Source organism: Lagopus muta, chromosome 5 (assembly GCF_023343835.1).
Source record: "Lagopus muta isolate bLagMut1 chromosome 5, bLagMut1 primary, whole genome shotgun sequence".
In the NCBI taxonomy this organism is placed as follows: Eukaryota; Metazoa; Chordata; class Aves; order Galliformes; family Phasianidae; genus Lagopus; species Lagopus muta.
In genome coordinates, this window is record NC_064437.1 from 49,014,908 (window position 1) to 49,033,252 (window position 18,345).

Consider the following 18,345-nt stretch of genomic DNA (forward strand, 5'->3'; position numbering starts at 1 on the left):
GCAGAGAAGAAAGATTCCTTCACCTGTTCCATAAGATGAATCAGTATGCTGCAGCACTGACTGGAGGAATTGTTTTATATTTATAAATTGCAAACAACTGGAACTCCACAACACAGTCACCTGCCCATTCGACACCTGGTGTTAATCCTTTGGATAGTTCATTCATGACTCCCATGAACAATGCAGGGAAATAAAAAACATACAGAAGGACAGAGCGACTCCTCAAGTATTGGGAGTCTCCTGGATGACACAGACCGCGAGGTGAGCAGCCTCACAGATCGGGCTTTCAAAAGTCTGTGCGTGGCAGAACTTGAAGACTCTTACAATGAACCAGATCTTGCCATTTCACCTGACTTCACTCACCAGTTCTCTGCTAAATTTCATCCAGGGGCATTAAACCATGCCATCAAATTAACAGCAAGCTGTAACAAGCTAGCAGCAAGAAACAATGAACATGCAATATGGGCTTCAACATTCCAGCAGTTACCAAAGTGTGCTCCAGAAGAGAAAAAGAGTGCCAAGAATAACACCCTTGGTACAGAAAGGAAAAAGCTGAATTTGCCAGTTCCTGGTCCAAGGAACAATAAACACGTTTCAAAAGTGTCTTCACTGATTAAGACATTTGATAAGACTGCAAATCAAGGGTCAGGAGATTCTCTGATAGCCAGCAAGCAGCCCATTAAAAATAGCTTTCAAAGATGTAAATTAAATCATGGAAATGATATGGCGTGCTGGGATAACAAAGCCATTTTAAACATCCACAAGGAACTGTCTGGATTTTCTGAGGATAGTCAAGATAGCCACCATGTCAGTGGCAAACACGAGCCACAGAAAAGACTTAATAAAATAGATATGAGTTATTGTGGTTCTGATGGTTGTTATCCTGTGCTGATTGAGATGTCAAAAGTAGCCAAGTCAAATTTTTCTCGTTCATCTAAAAATGCTTTCAAAAACAAAAATTTGAAAGTTAATGAGCCAGCAAAAAAAGGCAATTTTCTTCACAGTGAGAATAGTGCTTTTGAATCATGGAATGTCCATCATAAAAAATTGTCTGAAAAAGAGGAATTTGTTGATCCAATAACAAAAAAGGAAAGTCTTACATACCTTGAAGAAGTGCCAGTTATTGAAGGATCTCATGCATGTGAACTTAAATTGCCACCCGTCAAGGCCACTGTTACTAAGAAGGAGAAGAAAGATTTTCAGAGGGAGCCAACTCCACCAGAAACTGCTTTTAGTATCCCCCTCCCAGCTGTATTTGTACCTCATGGTCCCCTCCCTTCTGGAACTGATTTTCCTGCTGCTCTTCCTCCTGTACCCCCACCTAGGATCCACGTGCACCAGGATCCTCCTCAGCCACCTTCAGTCCCTCAGCCAGTTCCACTCCCAGCTCCCCCACATCCCCCAACACCGCCCACCCGTGAAGCTCCTCCTATACCACCCCTGCCGCTTCCAGATCAACTTTCCCCTCCTGACATGTCCCAGACCTCCATCTCACCCCAGTCCATGTCTCACAGGATGGCTTCCCCCTCATCTCTATCCCAGGCACCTGTTCCACCTCCACGAGGGCTCCCAGCCACCTTAACCGAAGAGAACACCACCAGTCCTCCCTGGAGGAGGCTGAGGGCTACAAAAAGGGCATCAGAGAGAAGACGAACTTCAGAGGAGTTCTCAGCCAGCAGTGAAACATGTTTATTGTCTGAAAAAGCATCTGGAGCCAAACCTGATCAGGATATGACTCCTCTGATTAAACAGGCAAACTCTCCTGGATCAGTCAGTCCCATTTTTAACATCACTGAACTCTTAACACCCATTATACCACCAAAACAGGAGATGGACCCCATGGAAAGTGAGATGATCCCTCTCACACCTCCTCCCACTGAGAGCATGTCAGAGAGAGACGATGAAGGGAGTGTGTTTAGTGATTACAGGTCTCGGGACAGTTACAAATCAAAAGCGTCAAGTCTATTGTTCAACTTGAAAGATGTACGTAAACGTGTTAAGACTATTTACACCCCTTCTCCTCTATTAAGAGTCTTGGAAAATAGAAATAGGGCTAGGGAAAGTATACAGGAGAATTTGCAAGAAAAAAATAGCATGAAGATGGCAGAGAAAGATGAATTGAGTGATATAACTTCGGTGTTGTCTGAGAGTGTTCATGAAAAGAACAATAAAACTGATTTAGCTGGACACTTCACAGACAATTACCTGACTTTGAGTTCACCCCAGACAACAGCAGACTTTTTATTTCACCAGACTGGAGACAATTTGCAGCAAGATCATTCAACACATGAAGATCTGATTAAAAATACAAGGGGTAATGAGGACCACCCCTTGTTAGGGCATCAGTGTGAAGAGCCCAATTTAAGAAAAAGTTTGCCTTATCCAGCAATGAAACTATACAGTAGAGACAATACAGATAGAACACTTGGGCAGCCCTTGCAAAATCCCAGTTTCCAAGCTGAGGAAAAGGAGAGACAGGCTGGTAAACCAAATGAAAATGATGCTTTCAAAACACTTCCAAGCCAACTCTCACCAGCAGAGGGTGTACCTTACAGTGACATCCAAACCAACATGGCAGTCACTGGCCATGAAGCACAAGGCAAAAGAAGCCCTAGTTCTTCTGAACAGTCTTTCATCTCCACAGTAGAGCAGCCATTTCAGGAGGAGCCACTTTCACCAGAACCCCTGGTGGAGAAGGAAAGTCTTCAAGAAAGCCAGAGGACTAAAGCTGAAATGAGTGTAGAAAGTAAGAAAAGCCACAAGGAAAGAAGAAATGCAGCTGGAGAAGACAAACTGCAGTATTATGCTTGTGTCAGCTCTGGCACTGGTGCAGCAGAGAGGAAGGAGGGTACTGAGAATGAACAGAGGAGCATGATGAAAGAAAAACTAATACAAGAGAAAAAGGAAGAAGCCAATGGCATGGATTCTGCTTCTGACAGCATAAAAGACGCATCCACTCCAAGGTCTGAGGAGCCACAAACTCAACCATCTTCAAGTTCAGCCAAACCCTGTCTGTTTATGATCAAAAATAATACATTCAGGTCACCTCAGGTAATAAGAGCTGTCAAGATGCCTCTGTTTAGATCCTTTTCTCTAGATGATACAGTGAGCAGCAGTTATAAAGAAATGGAAGGTAGATTTGCACTCCCAGCTGCACACAGCAAGCAATCCCAGGATGCGCTGCATGCCCCGGAGCAAGGCTGGTTGGCACCGATGCACAGAAGGCAGCAGGATGTGAGGGAAGGAGCAACTGACAGAGGGAGAGATGCCAGTGAGTCTGGATCTACTTCAGCAACACTGGACCCCAATCTTCTGCAAGATTCAGAGAGCTTTTTGTTAGGGAAGCTGATGGAAGAAGATGAAGAGACCTGTGCTTTGTTAAATGAAGTTGGGAAAATGAATGAGGAAAGTATCTGCAGAGATAAAGAGAAGCCCCAGATTAGGAAGGCAAGACGCAGCTTAACACAACCAAATTTAGGTCCAGAAAATGACCAAGCACAAAACAGCCCCAGCTATCCAACAGAAAGAAAGGTAAATTACTTTAAGAACCATCATTTATTTAATCGCAGAGGTGGCTCTTGTGCAAAAAAAATAATAACTACAGAGACAATTTCCCCTGTGACAGAATCCATACCAGAGGACCATACATATCTTTCTGTATCCCACAAAGCTTTAGAGGACATGCTAGACATGGAAGATACACAAGTTTTGTTAGACAGCAATGAATGCTCTGCTGTTACAAGCCCCAGATCAGGAAGCACAATGCACTCTCTTGTCAGTTTACCATCAGAGAAACCAACAATTTCTAGCCTTGGAGAGACAGAAGGTGCTATAAACCCTGCCTTACTGAACATGGCATTGAAGAGTCAAACTGATACATCTGCAGAAGAAATAATCAATTCAACACAGAGGCATCTTCTACTTGATTCTGCAGGGGAAGCTGAGAGACTGGAACTAGGGGAGAGAGGAGCGGGCAAGCCTCCTGCTGTGCCACCAAAAACAGAAAAGGCTCTGCGGCGGGCCAAAAAGCTGGCAAGCAGGAGGAAGAAAATAGAAGAGCAGCAGAAAAAGCATCAGACAGAGCATACAGACATTGCAGCGAGAAAAGTTACTCGTTCTGGACACACACTAGCATCTCCCTCACCACTGGGGTATTCTATCCATCCTGCTCCTCACTCAACTTTTACTTCTCCAGAAACTAGTATAAGAAGACTTAGTGGTGCATCTGCAGTAAGCCCTTCTCCTTCTTTGACCCAGCGTAAACTTCTCCAAGACCCCGATTCTGGCCAATACTATGTAGTTGATTTACCAGCTGAAGTTAATTTAAAGACTTTTTATGACCCAGAAACTGGCAAGTATATTCAAGTCTCAGTCCCTTCCTCAGAAGAAAATGTATACCAACCCTCATCTTCAGAAAACAGGAATTCTCCTTATGCCTCCTATCCTAGAGCACTGCCTTTACCAGCTTCATCTGTAGCAGTGCTGAGATCACCCTCTCAGCTCTCGGAATCTACCTGGTTAATGTCAACCATACAAAGAGAACCAGCAGAACTACCAAAAGATGATCAACAGGACTACAGATACTCTGGAGATGTGGATAACCAGCCCTGTATTGAACCAGCCTCTCACTCCTGCAGCCAAGATACTGAAGAAACTCACATTTGCTTAGGAAAGGACATAAGCTCAACCCCAAATACAGCCCTAGTGTCTCTCACTAATTTAGATAATTTTTCTGCTGAAGGAGTATCTTGAAAAATGAAGTAACAAAACATGCCAGCTGGTGTTAAGATCCATTTGGACAGTCACATGCACACACGAGCACACACAGATTTTATGTTAGTACAACACTATGTCTGAATCTCATTGTGGTTTGGGTGGGAAGGAAAAAGAAGGATGATCATGCTGAAAGATGAGAGGAGATGGTCTCTCTGAAGAAGTGTAAAATTGAGTGAGCCCCAAATCACCAGTGAGATAAAGGGGCAATGTCAGCTAAACAAATAAACACAACAGTATGAAGCCACTGCTTGTTGCTACTGCTGCTTTGCCATTAGGATGGCCTGGAATTGCCAAAGCAAGTGTTCTTTTGCCCAAATGTGTTGCATGATATATGACAGAAAGTAAAGCCTATGAGACCATCCTGTCCATCCTAAGAACTAAAAGAGATGCTGCATCTCTTGAACTTTCCTCACTCAGTGCCTTTGAACTGTACTGGCAGGTAGAAAGCTACAAACATGCCACAAACCTGAGATTCGTTTTTTGCTCACATTGATTAACCAGATGTTATTAACTAGAAGATCGTATACTGGATGCACAGTACAACAGCCATACCAAAGAAAAATTTAAACAACCAGAATACTGTTGCAGCTACTCTTGACTTCTTATATACTTTTGTAGTGTCCACTAACATGCTGCTGTATTCTTTATATTTGTTGATAATTTCCAAATACGCTCCTCTAGCATCAGGGGTTATTTAAAATGCAACTTTAAACTTCTACTTCTCTCAATAGTTGGCCCAAAATATTTTGGTAAGGAGCAAGGTTGAATAAAATCCCATAACAGTATTTAACTTCTTGCTAGGATGAAAAGATCTCTGCTTGATATAATTGAAATGCTTTTCATTTTGGTTTGGTGTTAGGCTCCCACTGAAATACAGTGTTAACTTTTAAAATCTGAAAAATGTTGTTCTTCATTTTGTTTTCATGCATTCTGTGATTTAAACAAACAAACAAACAAACATCCAAAGTATTAATTTCTGAAAAAGGATTATCACTGTTCTTTGAAAGCTCTATATCAAACTATGACTCATCCTTGCTTAAGATATTTTTTATCATCACAGATAATAAGAGAACCTTGGTGAAAAGATGGAAAAAAACTGAATGTAATATGTCTGCTTATAAATATATATTTGGAGTAATGGTTTCCCCTTTTTTTCCTGTCTCATTTCATAGCTTTCCTTTATCAAAATTGAAGTACAGGAGTATTTTAATGTCTTCAGACATTAAAATTTTTCAATGAACTTTGACTTGGAACTCAGAAAACCTATTCTCCCCTAGAACAGAGCTCATCTTGGAAGAATTTAACTATTTGGAAATCAAGAGCATTTCAGAAACAGGAATCACTTATCAAGTTGTTAAATTAAGATAAATGTCTCCTATTATGAATATTTTTCCTTTATTTTGGTCACAAATAAGTCACCAAACTGACATAGTGCCATTTACACTGTACTTCTCTGGTATCTGCTTTCATTGTATACAACATAATGCCTATCCAGTGTAGGACAGGATGTCATCTACATATCAAAGTATCAATAAATAGATTTATTAAAGTTTTCCAAAGAACCTGTGTGATTGGAAAGCCCAGAAGAATGTACAAGCCATTTTTTTGTTGCTTGATCTCACAAATGTAAATAACTTTAAGAGCCAGAAGTCACGAGGTGAGCAGACTCTCAAAAAACAGAATAACAGCATGTTTTCCCAGGGGAGTCTTGGATAAAAAGTATCTGTACACATTAAAAAAAAAAAAAAAAAGGTAATTTGATTAGCAAAACATAGAACTGCATTAAAACAAACAAACAAACCTTTAGCTTGATTAACTTTTGTTTGTTTTGTAGATGTGCACATTTTTCCTTTTGTGCTTTTTTTTTTTTTTCCTCTCTCCAGATTCTTCTCTCACTATGGAAAATTGTATCCTCCAGTATACAACTGCTAGGTATGTGAGGAAAGCAGAGTGAATTTTTCAAATTCTGTGACAGCAAAGTGAAGCCTGGGTGTCTGAAGAGGAGTCAGTACTAATCTGAATACCAAACACCTTTAGCCAATGCTTTCTGTTAACTAATAGGATCTACAGTCACAGTAAACTGAATCTTGGGTGTGTGTAACGCTTTAATGCTATAATGCGATGGAAAGAACAGCAATAACAGCAGTCTGACACAATCCTAGGCTTCAGCAAATGACAAGCCCAAAAGCAGCAGCCATGGACACAGAAACAGAGAAGAAAATTTGCTTACCTTTGGAAGGCCTCAGGGTTGACAGGGATCTCCAGTCCCTGATGAGGAGATAACCTCACCTCCACTGCCAACCCTTAAAGGAGATGTGGGAAGGGGTGGATCCTGGCTCCACTCCTTCTGGTCCCGTGGGTTGGCCCTGCCTTCCCACCAGGTGCTCAATCACTGTTTCAGGCAGTGATTTAGCATTTCCTCTAGAATGTGTCACAGAGAATTTTGGCCAAGAGAATTTGTAGCTAAATGAAACAAACCCAGAGCCGGAGGTCTTTGAAAATAAATCTGAAAATGATTCTTATCATGTATTCAGACTTGTCCCCAGAGTGCATTGACACATGGAGTGAATGCTGTTACACAAGTGTTGCTTCAGGTGCAGACAGATTATTTATATATATGCATATAAAAAAAAATATTCTACAGTTAAATATACATGCATTTTATGCACCTATAGAACTGCTATTTGCATGTCAGTATAAGACAGCAGTAATGTCTATGATGGTGAACACAAAATGGTTGTGTGTTAAAAGGTGGCAAAACAATAACTTTTCAAATAACAAATATTCCCCCCCCCCCCCCCCTCCCCCCCCCCCCTTGCACTCTTCTGTTTTGTTTGGTTTCTTTTTCCATTGCTGTAGTGGAAAATCTAGGTCTTCTGGACAAGATGACAGCTGTTAATTGAACTCTTTTGGAGAGGAAGCTGTGGGAAATGTGCAATAATCACTAAAATGTTTATTAAATAAGCAGTGTTTTGTGATGCTAATGACCATGACGTTAAAGTAGAGTGAAGGGATGTGTAGGCAAACAGAGCTGAATTCCGCCTTGCAGCAGCCTATGGCTCTGTGTGTAGAGAAGTACAGCAGGCTGAGAGGGGCTGGGGCCATTGCTTTCACTGTTCTCTTCTCTAGCAGTTTCTGTTTCCCGTGTTGTATTCCTGGCTGCTCCCAGGCTTGGTTGCAGTGATGGATCTTCCTTGCCAAGTGTGACAGGGACAAACACGGGCCCAGAAAGTAGCATAGGTGCTCCTCAGCTAGACCCTGTCACTGGAGCCTCCTCACTTTGAGCCTTTCTCCTTCTGGGGCAGCCCCAATGCTTTTTGTTCTCACTGTCACACTACGGATGGGGTCTGCCAATCCGTTGCCATGATTCAGTTCCAGGAACTCATCTTTCCTCGTGCAAAATGCTGCATTTGTTTCAGAGTGCAGCTGAGTTGGAACATCCCCTCCCTGGGTGTTCAGGGCCTTCTTAACCATCTCTCCAGGAACATATGTGTCACCAGGACACTCTGTATTTGCAAATAAGTAATTATTAATTAACAAATAAAATAAAAGGGACTTGTTTTGCAATACTGGGATGACTTCTAACCAGCTTTTTCATTACAATTACGTCTCAATGTAGCTTTTTCTCCAGTTATGCCCACAAAACTACTGACACCCGTGAAAAATGTGTGGAGTACACAACAATAGGTCTGGGAGCTATTCTGTGCAAGATTTCCTCTTGCTTTCTACCTCTCCGGCAGAGGGGAGGGTAAGCCAAGTGGGTGCACTCCATGCCAGCATCACAGCCATCTTTCCCTCCACCCCACCATGAGGGCTGCAGTCTAGGCAGTGGCCCTGTAGGTGAGACGCCAGCCCCTGGTCCAGCAGTTTCTTCTCAGTTTCTCTCTTTGTCTGTTACATTACAGAATGTTGCTGAAATTTCTAAATGAGGTTTCAGCTCTCTTTTTGTACCAACAGGCAATTTCATTCAGATTCTCCCTGCTTTGAACCCTAACTAGCCAAGCAGTCCTGGCTGACCATGAAAATGTTACTGTGGCTTGGTTAGGACAGAGCTCAAGCAGAAAAATTTACTAGACATGATTTACCAGAAACACTTTCAATAGAATTGCATCTCTGTATTTGGGGGAAATACTCTGTTGTCTTCCTGTAAAAATTAAGACCTCTATGTTTGATTCTCTGTCTCACTCAAAAGCAGCATCAGGAGCTGGTGATATTGTATGGGATAGGTTACGTGGGCTCTAGTGAATACACTTAAGTGTGTAATTTGGAAGAACTCATTTACATCAGTCATTTTTATTAAGGAAACTGTGCTTCAGAGCCTTATACAAGATAGAGCATGGAACACTTGAGTAAATTGAATATTAATGTGATTTTTGTGTGTGCAAAGGCCCATTATAACAATAGAGGTCAACAATTAAATTATTTCTTCTTTAGGGTCATTATTTCAGTCTTACAATGATCTTATGTTTACCACTGTCCCCTGATATTAAAGATAATAGTGTAATTATGGGGTTGAAGTGAAAAGGGAATGGTTGAAAATGACCTGTGGTCTTCCCTTACTTCTTTTCAGTATTCTCAAAATTTTTATGATGTTGATTTTTTACATTAGGTAGTCAGGTCTTCAGTACTCTATGGGCAATTAGAGGCTTGTTTCTAATATTTTACTGAACATACTTACAAAGCAGCATTTCAGTAGTGCAGAAGAGAAATCATTTATGTCCCAATTGCTTAAAGCTCTGCATTTTTATTAAAGCAGATTTAACTCAGGACTTTGGGGAAGCAGCTTTCCATGCTAAAAATTAAACACCTTCCCATGTCAAAGTCCAGTAGCAAAGATGAATAAATCAATGTCTGAGGTACTTCAGAAGGAGGTAGTTAAGATCCTGTGAGAAGTAGGGATAGTCTTTGAAATGTTTCTGGCAATGGAAAGAAGTTGAACTCCAGCAAAAAGTCATAGGTGTTTAAACCTAGGGAATGCTTTGAAAAGCCAGGGCTTATCAAAGTCAGCCTTCCCCTGCAAATCTTGTCCAACCTTTTTCCAGAGTTCTTAGTGCACGCCTGCTCCCACCCTTTCAGTGTCAGACCCTCATCTTGTTCTCAACTGCCCCTCCAGTTTCTTAAATCTGTTACAGGAGTGGCAACATTCAAAACAAAACAACCAAAAATGGGCACCATGCTTTTCACTATAGCAGGAACAGCCTTTAGTCACTAATATGGAGCATTTCAGGTAAGCTCAGGTGACTTTAACCAGGATTTTCTTTACATTGACAGACCACAGATGGCACAGAAAGACTGAAATAAACAGGGATTCTTCCTTTTATTACAAGTGCTGATAAGATGCAGAAGATGCAAGGCAGATCTGGCCCAAGAGAAACCCTTTCTTTGATCATACTGAGATTTCTTTGACCATGCTGAGAAAGTCCATTGGGATAATCAGTTTCTGCTGCCTGGATCAGGTCTCCTGGGACTGCATCCTTTCTCAAGGAAAGTGACGGAAATATTTCAGAATTATTAATTGCCAAAATTGGCTGTGTTTTTTTCTTCCCCCCCCCCACCCCCGAAAAGTCAGATAGAAAATGCAATGCAAGATGTTATTTGTTATAGTACATCAATACATGGATGTAGGACTATATAACAGTGTTTCTGGTGTTTCATGTCTACGTGTCCATTTAACTTATAAATATAGTATTTTATGTTATAACGAAATGTCTGGACATGACCTAAACAGAGCCCCTGAAGCTCCCATTGCTTCTCCCACCTTCTGGTCTGCATGTCCTATTTCTTGCACTGTCTGTCCCATAGGAGCTCTACTCTCCCCTGGGCTTCCTATGTGTTCCAGACACATTCTTCTACCCAAGGAAAATATTTGTCTCTTTCCATGTTCTTGTCCTAGAGGGAGAGGCGTACCTAGGATGGCCTCATTCCTCCTTCTGTCCTGCCAGAGGAGTGAGCAGCTGTGCTTTCTGATCATGAAATCCCTGCATTGTCAGCCTGAGACAATATACACTTCTGCTGGCAAAGAGGTCAGCCATAGCACTGCTCCAACCAGCAGTAAACTCCTCCCTTTAGCAACCAGCTGAGCCTTCACATACACTAAGCAAGGTCAAATACCAGCTGGAGTTCTGGAAACCAAAGCGTACTGACACATACTGGCTCCAATAGTTTCCTAAGAGCCACATACCACCCTGCTTAACTACAGTTACCTTGGTACCTGCCCTGCAGGCAGCGGAACCTAGGTCTCCTGCTCATGTTTGGGTTTTTCAGCTGTCTTCTTGTGAGCTGAGACATTTCCTGAAAGAAACTGAGTAGTTCTCATTTGATGCTGACATGCTTACATACTGCTGCCACTGCCGAGCTCCCTCTGGTGCCGGGCTGCCCGCATCTCTGCGTACAGCTGCTGTGAGACAAACTCTGTGCAGGAGGTCTTGTTATCAGTGCTGGAGGCTGCTCCTGCTGCTAACCAAACGCATTTTCAAATGGTAGAGGAACCCGGTTGTGGTTTTATATACTTCTGGGCATTCACGACATGCTTAATGGTGTGCAACATCAGTATCCCTGGAGGATAGTAAGTGATGTTATCTGATCATACTCAGCAGGACGCTAATCATGTGGTTTAGACCTGTCAGTTTTTAAGCTTCTCATCTGAAAAGCCCAAACAACAGCCCGGTCTTTGAAAAGCTTCCGGCCGCACAGTAGCACTGTTATATGTTCACACACTGTGCTTGCAGCACATCTGGCAGCAGGGCTTTGTCAGCAAAACTCAGCTTTGTGCCATGGCAGTAAGCCTATCCTCTAAATAAATCTCACCCAAGTGGTAAAATAAAGGTATCATATGTGTGCCTGCATCCATACTATGGCTACTGCTGTACCACATTGGGAAGGGCCAAGTAGCCCTGATAGGAGGAAGCCTGTGATGTTCAGAGGCCACAGGCAGATCTATAAGAATATTGGTGTGTGATTTTTTTCCTCACTTAATCCTAAATTCAGCCCAAATCAAAGTAAACTCACTCTTAGTTCCTCCCCCCCCCCCATTGATGGGCATGCAAGGAGCTGAGCTGGGAAAGAGTTGGTTACAGACAGAGTGGAAGGAGGAAGGAGGCACAGAAGAACAGAGTGGTTAACAGATGTCTTCATTACAAAAAAATCCAAACATCTGGCAGATGCAACTATCCTCTATAACAGGTTTCTCATGAGCTTTGTTAAACCATGGCCTAAGTGTACCCACCCTGACGCGCAAAACCTATTTTGGCTGAGTATGACAAGTTTGAGAAACAGACTGTGAAATGAAGGCCAAGTCACATGCCTGTGCAGGGGGAAATAGGAGCAAGGCATCTTCAGGACCTTGGCTTCTCTCTCCTGGCTCATTAATGAGATTCTAAAATCTAATTAATAATGATGACTCCTGCTTGCATGTTCCTTTCTGGCTTTCAATGTTTCTGGCTGTAATGTTATAATGTGATGGAAAGCACAGCAATAATAGCAGGGTAGCAAAGTCTTTAGCTGCAGCAAATGAGGACAAGCCCAAAAGCAACAGTGTTAGATGCAGAAATGAAGTGGGGGGGGAGAAGCTGCTTACCTCTAGCAGGTCTTAGGTTAGCAGGGATTTCCAGCAAGATACCTTTGCCTCCACTGCCAGCCCTTGAATGAGGTCTGGGAAGAGGTGGATCCTTGGCTCCACCCCACATGGTCACTCAGGTGCATTGCATGTACCTTGGCTCCCTGGGTTGGCCCTACCTTCCCACTGGGTGCTCAATCACTGCTTCAAGCCATGACTCAGCATTTCTGCTACACTGGCAAATGACACCCTGCAGAACAGAAAAAAACTGGTGTCACTGAAGGTATTTTATTGTGAAGCTGATTCATAGCATTAGTACAAATGCATGGCTCTTAACTCACCAGATTATTTTTCAGAAACCTTGATTTGATCTGAGCTGAATAGAAATTGGAAGTTTTCCAGAGTTTCCCATAAACAAAAGGCTTCCCAGCCTCAGCAGCTCTTTAGACACTCAACATTTGTGCAGAGCAGCAGACCTGAGGCATTTTAATAAAATGTAAAGAATCTGACCACCGTTATCTAGAATAAATAAATAAATAGATAAATAAATAAATTCCACACTGATCTCACTCATTTCTGTAGGGCAAACAATATCTCCTGTATCTTCAGATGTGCTGCTCCTCTCTCCTGGTGACAACAGAATGCAGTGAGGGCGGTATAGCATGGAGCAGCAAGTGGCTTGTGAGTCCTCACTGTAGGGGTGTCACTCCCAATGGAGTCTGGCACAGTTATTAAAGTAGACCCCTGGACATAGGCTACGAGCTCTGACCCACAGAGCAAAGTGGGGATAAACACTGTGTGCAGTCCTAGACTGCTCAGGGTACATGGAACTGGCGTGGAGCTGGCTTTCTCAAGTGCGGGTCCTGAGGCCTTTGGAGAGAAAGCCCATCAAAAAGGGTAAAGCTGGGTTTGCTAACACCCCCACTCATATGCATACACACCAAGGAATGCCTGGCTGCTTTGTTCTCACTGGCATTTTTCCAAACAAATCTGGATGACTCGTGGGTTGAGCCCTGCAGAAGACCTCAGGTATTTGGTTTCCTGAGTGATATTTTGAAGCTTTCTTTTCTGACCCCCATTGAACTGTGACTGTGAAATCCTCCCTGGAGAACCCTGTCTCAGATCCAAGTAGATCTTGCTCTGATCGGGTGTGGTGTCTCAGAGGAGTGATAGGATCAACATCATCCTTCTGTAGATCTTCCTTCTCTCCCGGCAGCCAATTTCTCGCATACTGCTACAGGAAAAAAAAAATCTAATAAAAACAAACAACTCCCAGGGATGCTCCTGTGCCTCACTCTGCCAAGGACTGGTGATCACATCAACATCTTGGTTCTCAGGCATCTGCCAAAAACCAATGGCTTTAGCCGGCACGACGGAGCAGGGGTGAGCCAGCTGTGATATAACGGGCAGAGCTCTGGTTCCTGGGGAGTCTTCTCTGCAGAGATGGGCTTCTTCATTTAATGGGTCTTGGATCTTATTTAACACATCGGCTCATGTACCATGTGGGTGTAAAGAAGCTGTGTGTATATAATAAAAAACCTCAGCCTATTCAATAGCTAAGGGAGGCCTAATAAATTTGCCACTACAGCAAGTGTTAGTCTCTAGGGCCAATACTGAATGCTGGAGTTTAATAAACAAAAATTCTGAAGCAGAAGAACTAAAAGGTAAACCAGTTCAGCTGACAAAGCAAAAGCAATGTAATTAGAAATGAATGATTCTCCTGGCCTTGACCAGTCCCCGGGAACAGTATCTCAGGCTGGCTGTGTTGAGACTGCCTTCTGATGGCCCTCCTAAGTAAGGCTGCTCTCGGGACATACCTGGTGACCATACCATGGTCCCAGCCTGGGCCAAAGGGCACAGCCCAGAACATGCAGGCACTGATGTAACTGAATAGAATTTGGCAGCTAATGAGATATATTTGGCCAAACCTAGCTACAAGAACCTTGTGCTTGGATTTGGTGAAGCTCATTATGCTGTGCTGTATCCACTGCTTCAGCCTGTCCAAGTCTCTCTGAATGATATATTGTTCCCTCTCAATTTCAGCTGTTGCAGCAGTACTGCAAAATCACTGACTACATAAGAAACCATCAGCTTTAAATACTGAAAAAAATATGCAGAACAATATATTAAATTCTGGTGAGTTGTAACTGCTTCTTGTTTACCAAAGGAGGCCTGCCACAACAACAAAAAATGGTGCCCAGATGTATGAGGAAGCAGAGCAGCACCTGCTTGTCTCATGGCATAGAGCTCAAGGCTGCAACAAGGGCATTATGTTTGGGTCATTGAAATATTGTTGATGCATCACCTTCAATAAGGCTGGATGTGCTATATGCTAAAGAAATTCTCATTCTCACAGGCCAGATCTATGTAAAAACTTCATTAGTGGGTATCAGCAAAAGATGGTTTTTTTGCGGTAATATGGTCACCACATCAATATTTCACTGCAGTGAAGAGGAAGTTTTTAACTGGAAAGAATAAAGCATTATTTACTCCACTCTGCGGAGGCTGCCCTTTTAGTTATGGCAGGGGTGTCAGACCCCTTCAGTGGAGAGGGCTGAATTATGTGCTGAGTGCATGGGTATACATTCAGTGCTTCTCACTTCCCCTGTTCACACGCTGGTTCCACCACACAGACAACCAATACAACAGGATCCTTATCGAGTAGCAGCTCCTTGAGAGGCAGACTGTGCCACAGAAGCACACCACAAGCATTTCATCTCCATCCTCTGCTCCCTTGTGGTCCGCCCAACAGCAAATGACTTCCTCCCACATCACCCTGCCTGGTGTGGGAGGCAGGAGTGGTGCTGGAGAAGCATGATCTGTGGCTTTGATTTTCTCCCTGAAGTTTGGGAGAGCAGTTGCCATGCCTACACATGAGGGCTTGACAGCATTCAGCAATGGCTCTCCTGCCTTCAGATCCGCATGAGCACTCCATTGCAGAAACTACTTGGGTTTTTAGAGTTGTATGGAGGCTCCCCTTCAGCCTACTCAGGGAGAGGAGTTACACACACAGCCCTGATGAATGCTACCCTTAAGCAAGTACAGACTTCCTGGATAAGTGGGTGGGGGAGACTCAGAAGCTGGGAGAAGGCCATCCCTGGCCCTCTTGATGACTAGAAGGAAGAGTCTGATTGTGCTTTTCTGCATGCACATGGCCTGCAGCATCATTGTAAATAATACTCTTAATAAAGAGCCAATTAGCCTAACAATCTCATTACTATCCAGCATGCAGTGAGGGAAGCACTGGCCAACGGCATAACAGTGAAGTTGCATTCTCTGCTCCTCATTTCCTGCTGTACTGTAGGTAGGCAGAAGGAGACCTAAACAGATCTGCAAGACAGAAAATACACAGAGGGCTGAGAGGATGCCACGCAGACTTATAGTGAAGGTCCTATGGTGTGTTGCACTAAGCTCATTAACAAACACAGAACAACGTGCTGCAAGGATCTGGCAGCAAGCTGTGAGCTGTGTACAGGGCAGAGGGAGACTGCAGAGTGGGGACAGTACGGGCAGAGGCAGCAGAGATGGCCCACAAGGAGGTTGCCTGGGCATTGCAGGTGTCTGTGACCACATGAAGAAAGAGCCCATGACTGGAGATGTTTTGACAAAATCGTGCAAGTGATATTTGCATAGAGGCCATTCACACTATGTCTGGCTCATGATAGTCTGGAAATACACAGAGAATAACTGCATGGGATCTAGTGATAAATGCAGTGATCATCAAGCAAAAAAAAATCTTCGTTTTCTGTCTGTCCCTCATACATTGGGCTTACATTTTCTATCACAGAACTGAAAAAAGGCTGTTGTTGGATCAGGCTGCATGTTAATCATCCCCCCGGGCTGGAGCCTTGCACACTGGGGTTCAGCCTGAGTGGCTTTTTATAGCTGAGTTATAAACTTTTAAATGCCAAGCTTAATCAAAGCTACTGAGATGGCCATTTCAAAAGTGGTTTAAGAGAGATAGCCCTGATATATGACAGCACAGGAGGAGGGCAGGTAGCTCCTTCACAATGTGTCTGGAAGGATCTGGTGGCTGGATGAGGGCATAACAGGGACACATCCCTTGAGTGTTCTCTCTTCCTAGTGCTACTGCTCCGCAACCTCCAGCAAGTTCCCATGGGCTGCACTGCCCTGTCTCAGACCAAAACTAGGAAGGAAAATGTGGTTTAGCATCCCCTGGTTTACTAATAAGAATGCATATATGTATCCGCCTCTGCTAGGCAGGCTGCAAGACCAGTAGGTGAATGAGCCAAGCATTTAACATGGCACAGTGCAGTTTCAAAACATACATAATCCAAGAGTTTCTTTTAAAGCTGACAAAGCAACTATCCACAAAATCATGCTGAACAATGATAATAATAGCAATATCAGACCATGCAGAACCCCAAAGACTTTGAGCTGAGGCTTCTGGGGTGGCTAAAGCAGCTTTGCTCCTACCAGGAGGCTCTGCAAAATGTTGAACCCCTGAATTTTGCAGGTTGCAAAACTCCCAGGTTCCAGCTGCGAGTCTGAGAGCTTCCTCACTCTGCAACGTCACTGTGGTCTAAGCAGAACAAGATAGCCATCACTGCGAAGGTAGGATAGAGGAATTAATCTGAATGAAAACAGGACAGGAACTTTTCAGGGTGTTCTTTCTAAATTTATTCATGTATTAAACAAACAGAAACTACAGCATGCATTGGATACTTTTCTTTATTGTACAACAAAACTATGGACTTGTTTGTAATTGCAGCATTTCCAGCAACATCAGGCAGACTTGTCGATGTTATCCAGTTTTGCACAGTCACTAGAGTGTCGCATCATGAATTATTAAATCAGTGCTTCGTGGTAATACATAATTTCTTATCAATTATTCATGCTAATGTGCGTGTAGTTTACTTAATTGTGTTATTGACGATCAAAAGTAATTTCCTGAAAATCCTCAAGGACAGAAAATTTAATCAGCATAACTACTTTTCAGATGCAATACTGTTAAGTATTCTTAATTTGCTCAACAATTCACTTATTTATGTACCTTTCTGGAGGAAATACGAGTTTAATCAAACAATTAGATTGAAGAGTTAGTATACAGAAGGGCTGAAGTTCAACTGAATGTAAGGTAATTATGTTGAAATGAAGTTGGGCCTGCCTCTTCGGAGTGGAAATAATTTTTTTTAATCTTTTTTTTTTTGAGGCTGTGGAAATCTCAAAAACAAATTACGGTTGGGAAGATCACTAAGAAACCAGTGATTCTTTCTTCTCCAACTGCCCCCTACAACAAAGCATGTCGTGATCTCCTTTATTTTGGTGGAAGAAGGTTGTTGCTGTCATTCAAACTAAGCCATAATTTGCAGTCAGGGAAATGCTGTCCTTCTACAGCTCAGCAAGAGCAGCTCCTCAAGTTGGAGCACATTGAAGGAGCACAGATTGCTGCATGTTTACTCCCACAATTAGGACAGTTTAGGACTGCCTGAAAAAAAAGCAAAAACTGTGTGGCAAATGTAAAACAAAATGACTCCAGTAGAGGGACATGGACCCTGTCAGGTTTTTCTTTGTGCTTAAGTCCAAGGACAGAGCTAGCATCTTCCTCCCTGATGGCTCATCAACAGAGGAAATAGATCCCACCCTGGAGATATTCCCAGTACCCTTCACTCCCAGCACAAAGAAGGTACTTGGTGCTGTGAGTCCATCCCTTGAACAGCAGGGCTTCCACCCTATGTGTGGGTCCTGACACCAAACACTGCCTTGGAGAAAGCATCACAGGAGGCTCCTGTGAGAGCCAGAGAAATCCCAGGTACTTTGGGATTGTGGCATTTGTAGGCTAAGATCACTTGGGTAGGGAACAGAAAATTTTGCTGCCAACCTTACTTGGGGCTGCCTTTCCAAACACATCCTCAAACCACAGGGTCAGCAGTGAATGTGGCAGAAAAACCTGGACTGCTAAATGAGAACCTGAAAACTCTGCTAGCTGAGGTTCTGTGCCGAAATCAGCCCCCTATGGTAAAAACCACCACTACAATGGACTCCTCTTAACA

General features: G+C 43.1%; 1 protein-coding gene and 1 long non-coding RNA gene across 9 annotated transcripts in view; one reads left to right on the top strand and one right to left on the bottom strand.

The window, feature by feature from the left end:
* The window catches only part of C5H10orf71 (chromosome 5 C10orf71 homolog), a 27,875-nt gene extending 21,956 nt beyond the window's left edge, over positions 1–5,919 (top strand). For all 8 annotated transcript variants that reach the window (XM_048946012.1, XM_048946019.1, XM_048946018.1 and 5 more), the window contains one exon: positions 5–5,919. In XM_048946012.1, the coding sequence (XP_048801969.1) occupies positions 181–4,752 (4,572 nt within the window). In that variant the 5' untranslated portion in view covers positions 5–180 and the 3' untranslated portion in view covers positions 4,753–5,919. The remainder of the gene's footprint in view (positions 1–4) is intronic.
* The window catches only part of LOC125693759 (uncharacterized), a 14,737-nt gene extending 7,175 nt beyond the window's left edge, over positions 1–7,562 (bottom strand). Inside the window, exons 1-3 of the long non-coding RNA XR_007377240.1 lie at positions 7,007–7,562; positions 1,496–1,624; positions 1,105–1,177 (exon numbers count right to left, since the gene is read on the bottom strand). This is a non-coding gene — a long non-coding RNA (uncharacterized LOC125693759). The remainder of the gene's footprint in view (positions 1–1,104; positions 1,178–1,495; positions 1,625–7,006) is intronic.
* Between the last annotated feature and the right edge of the window lie 10,783 nt (positions 7,563–18,345).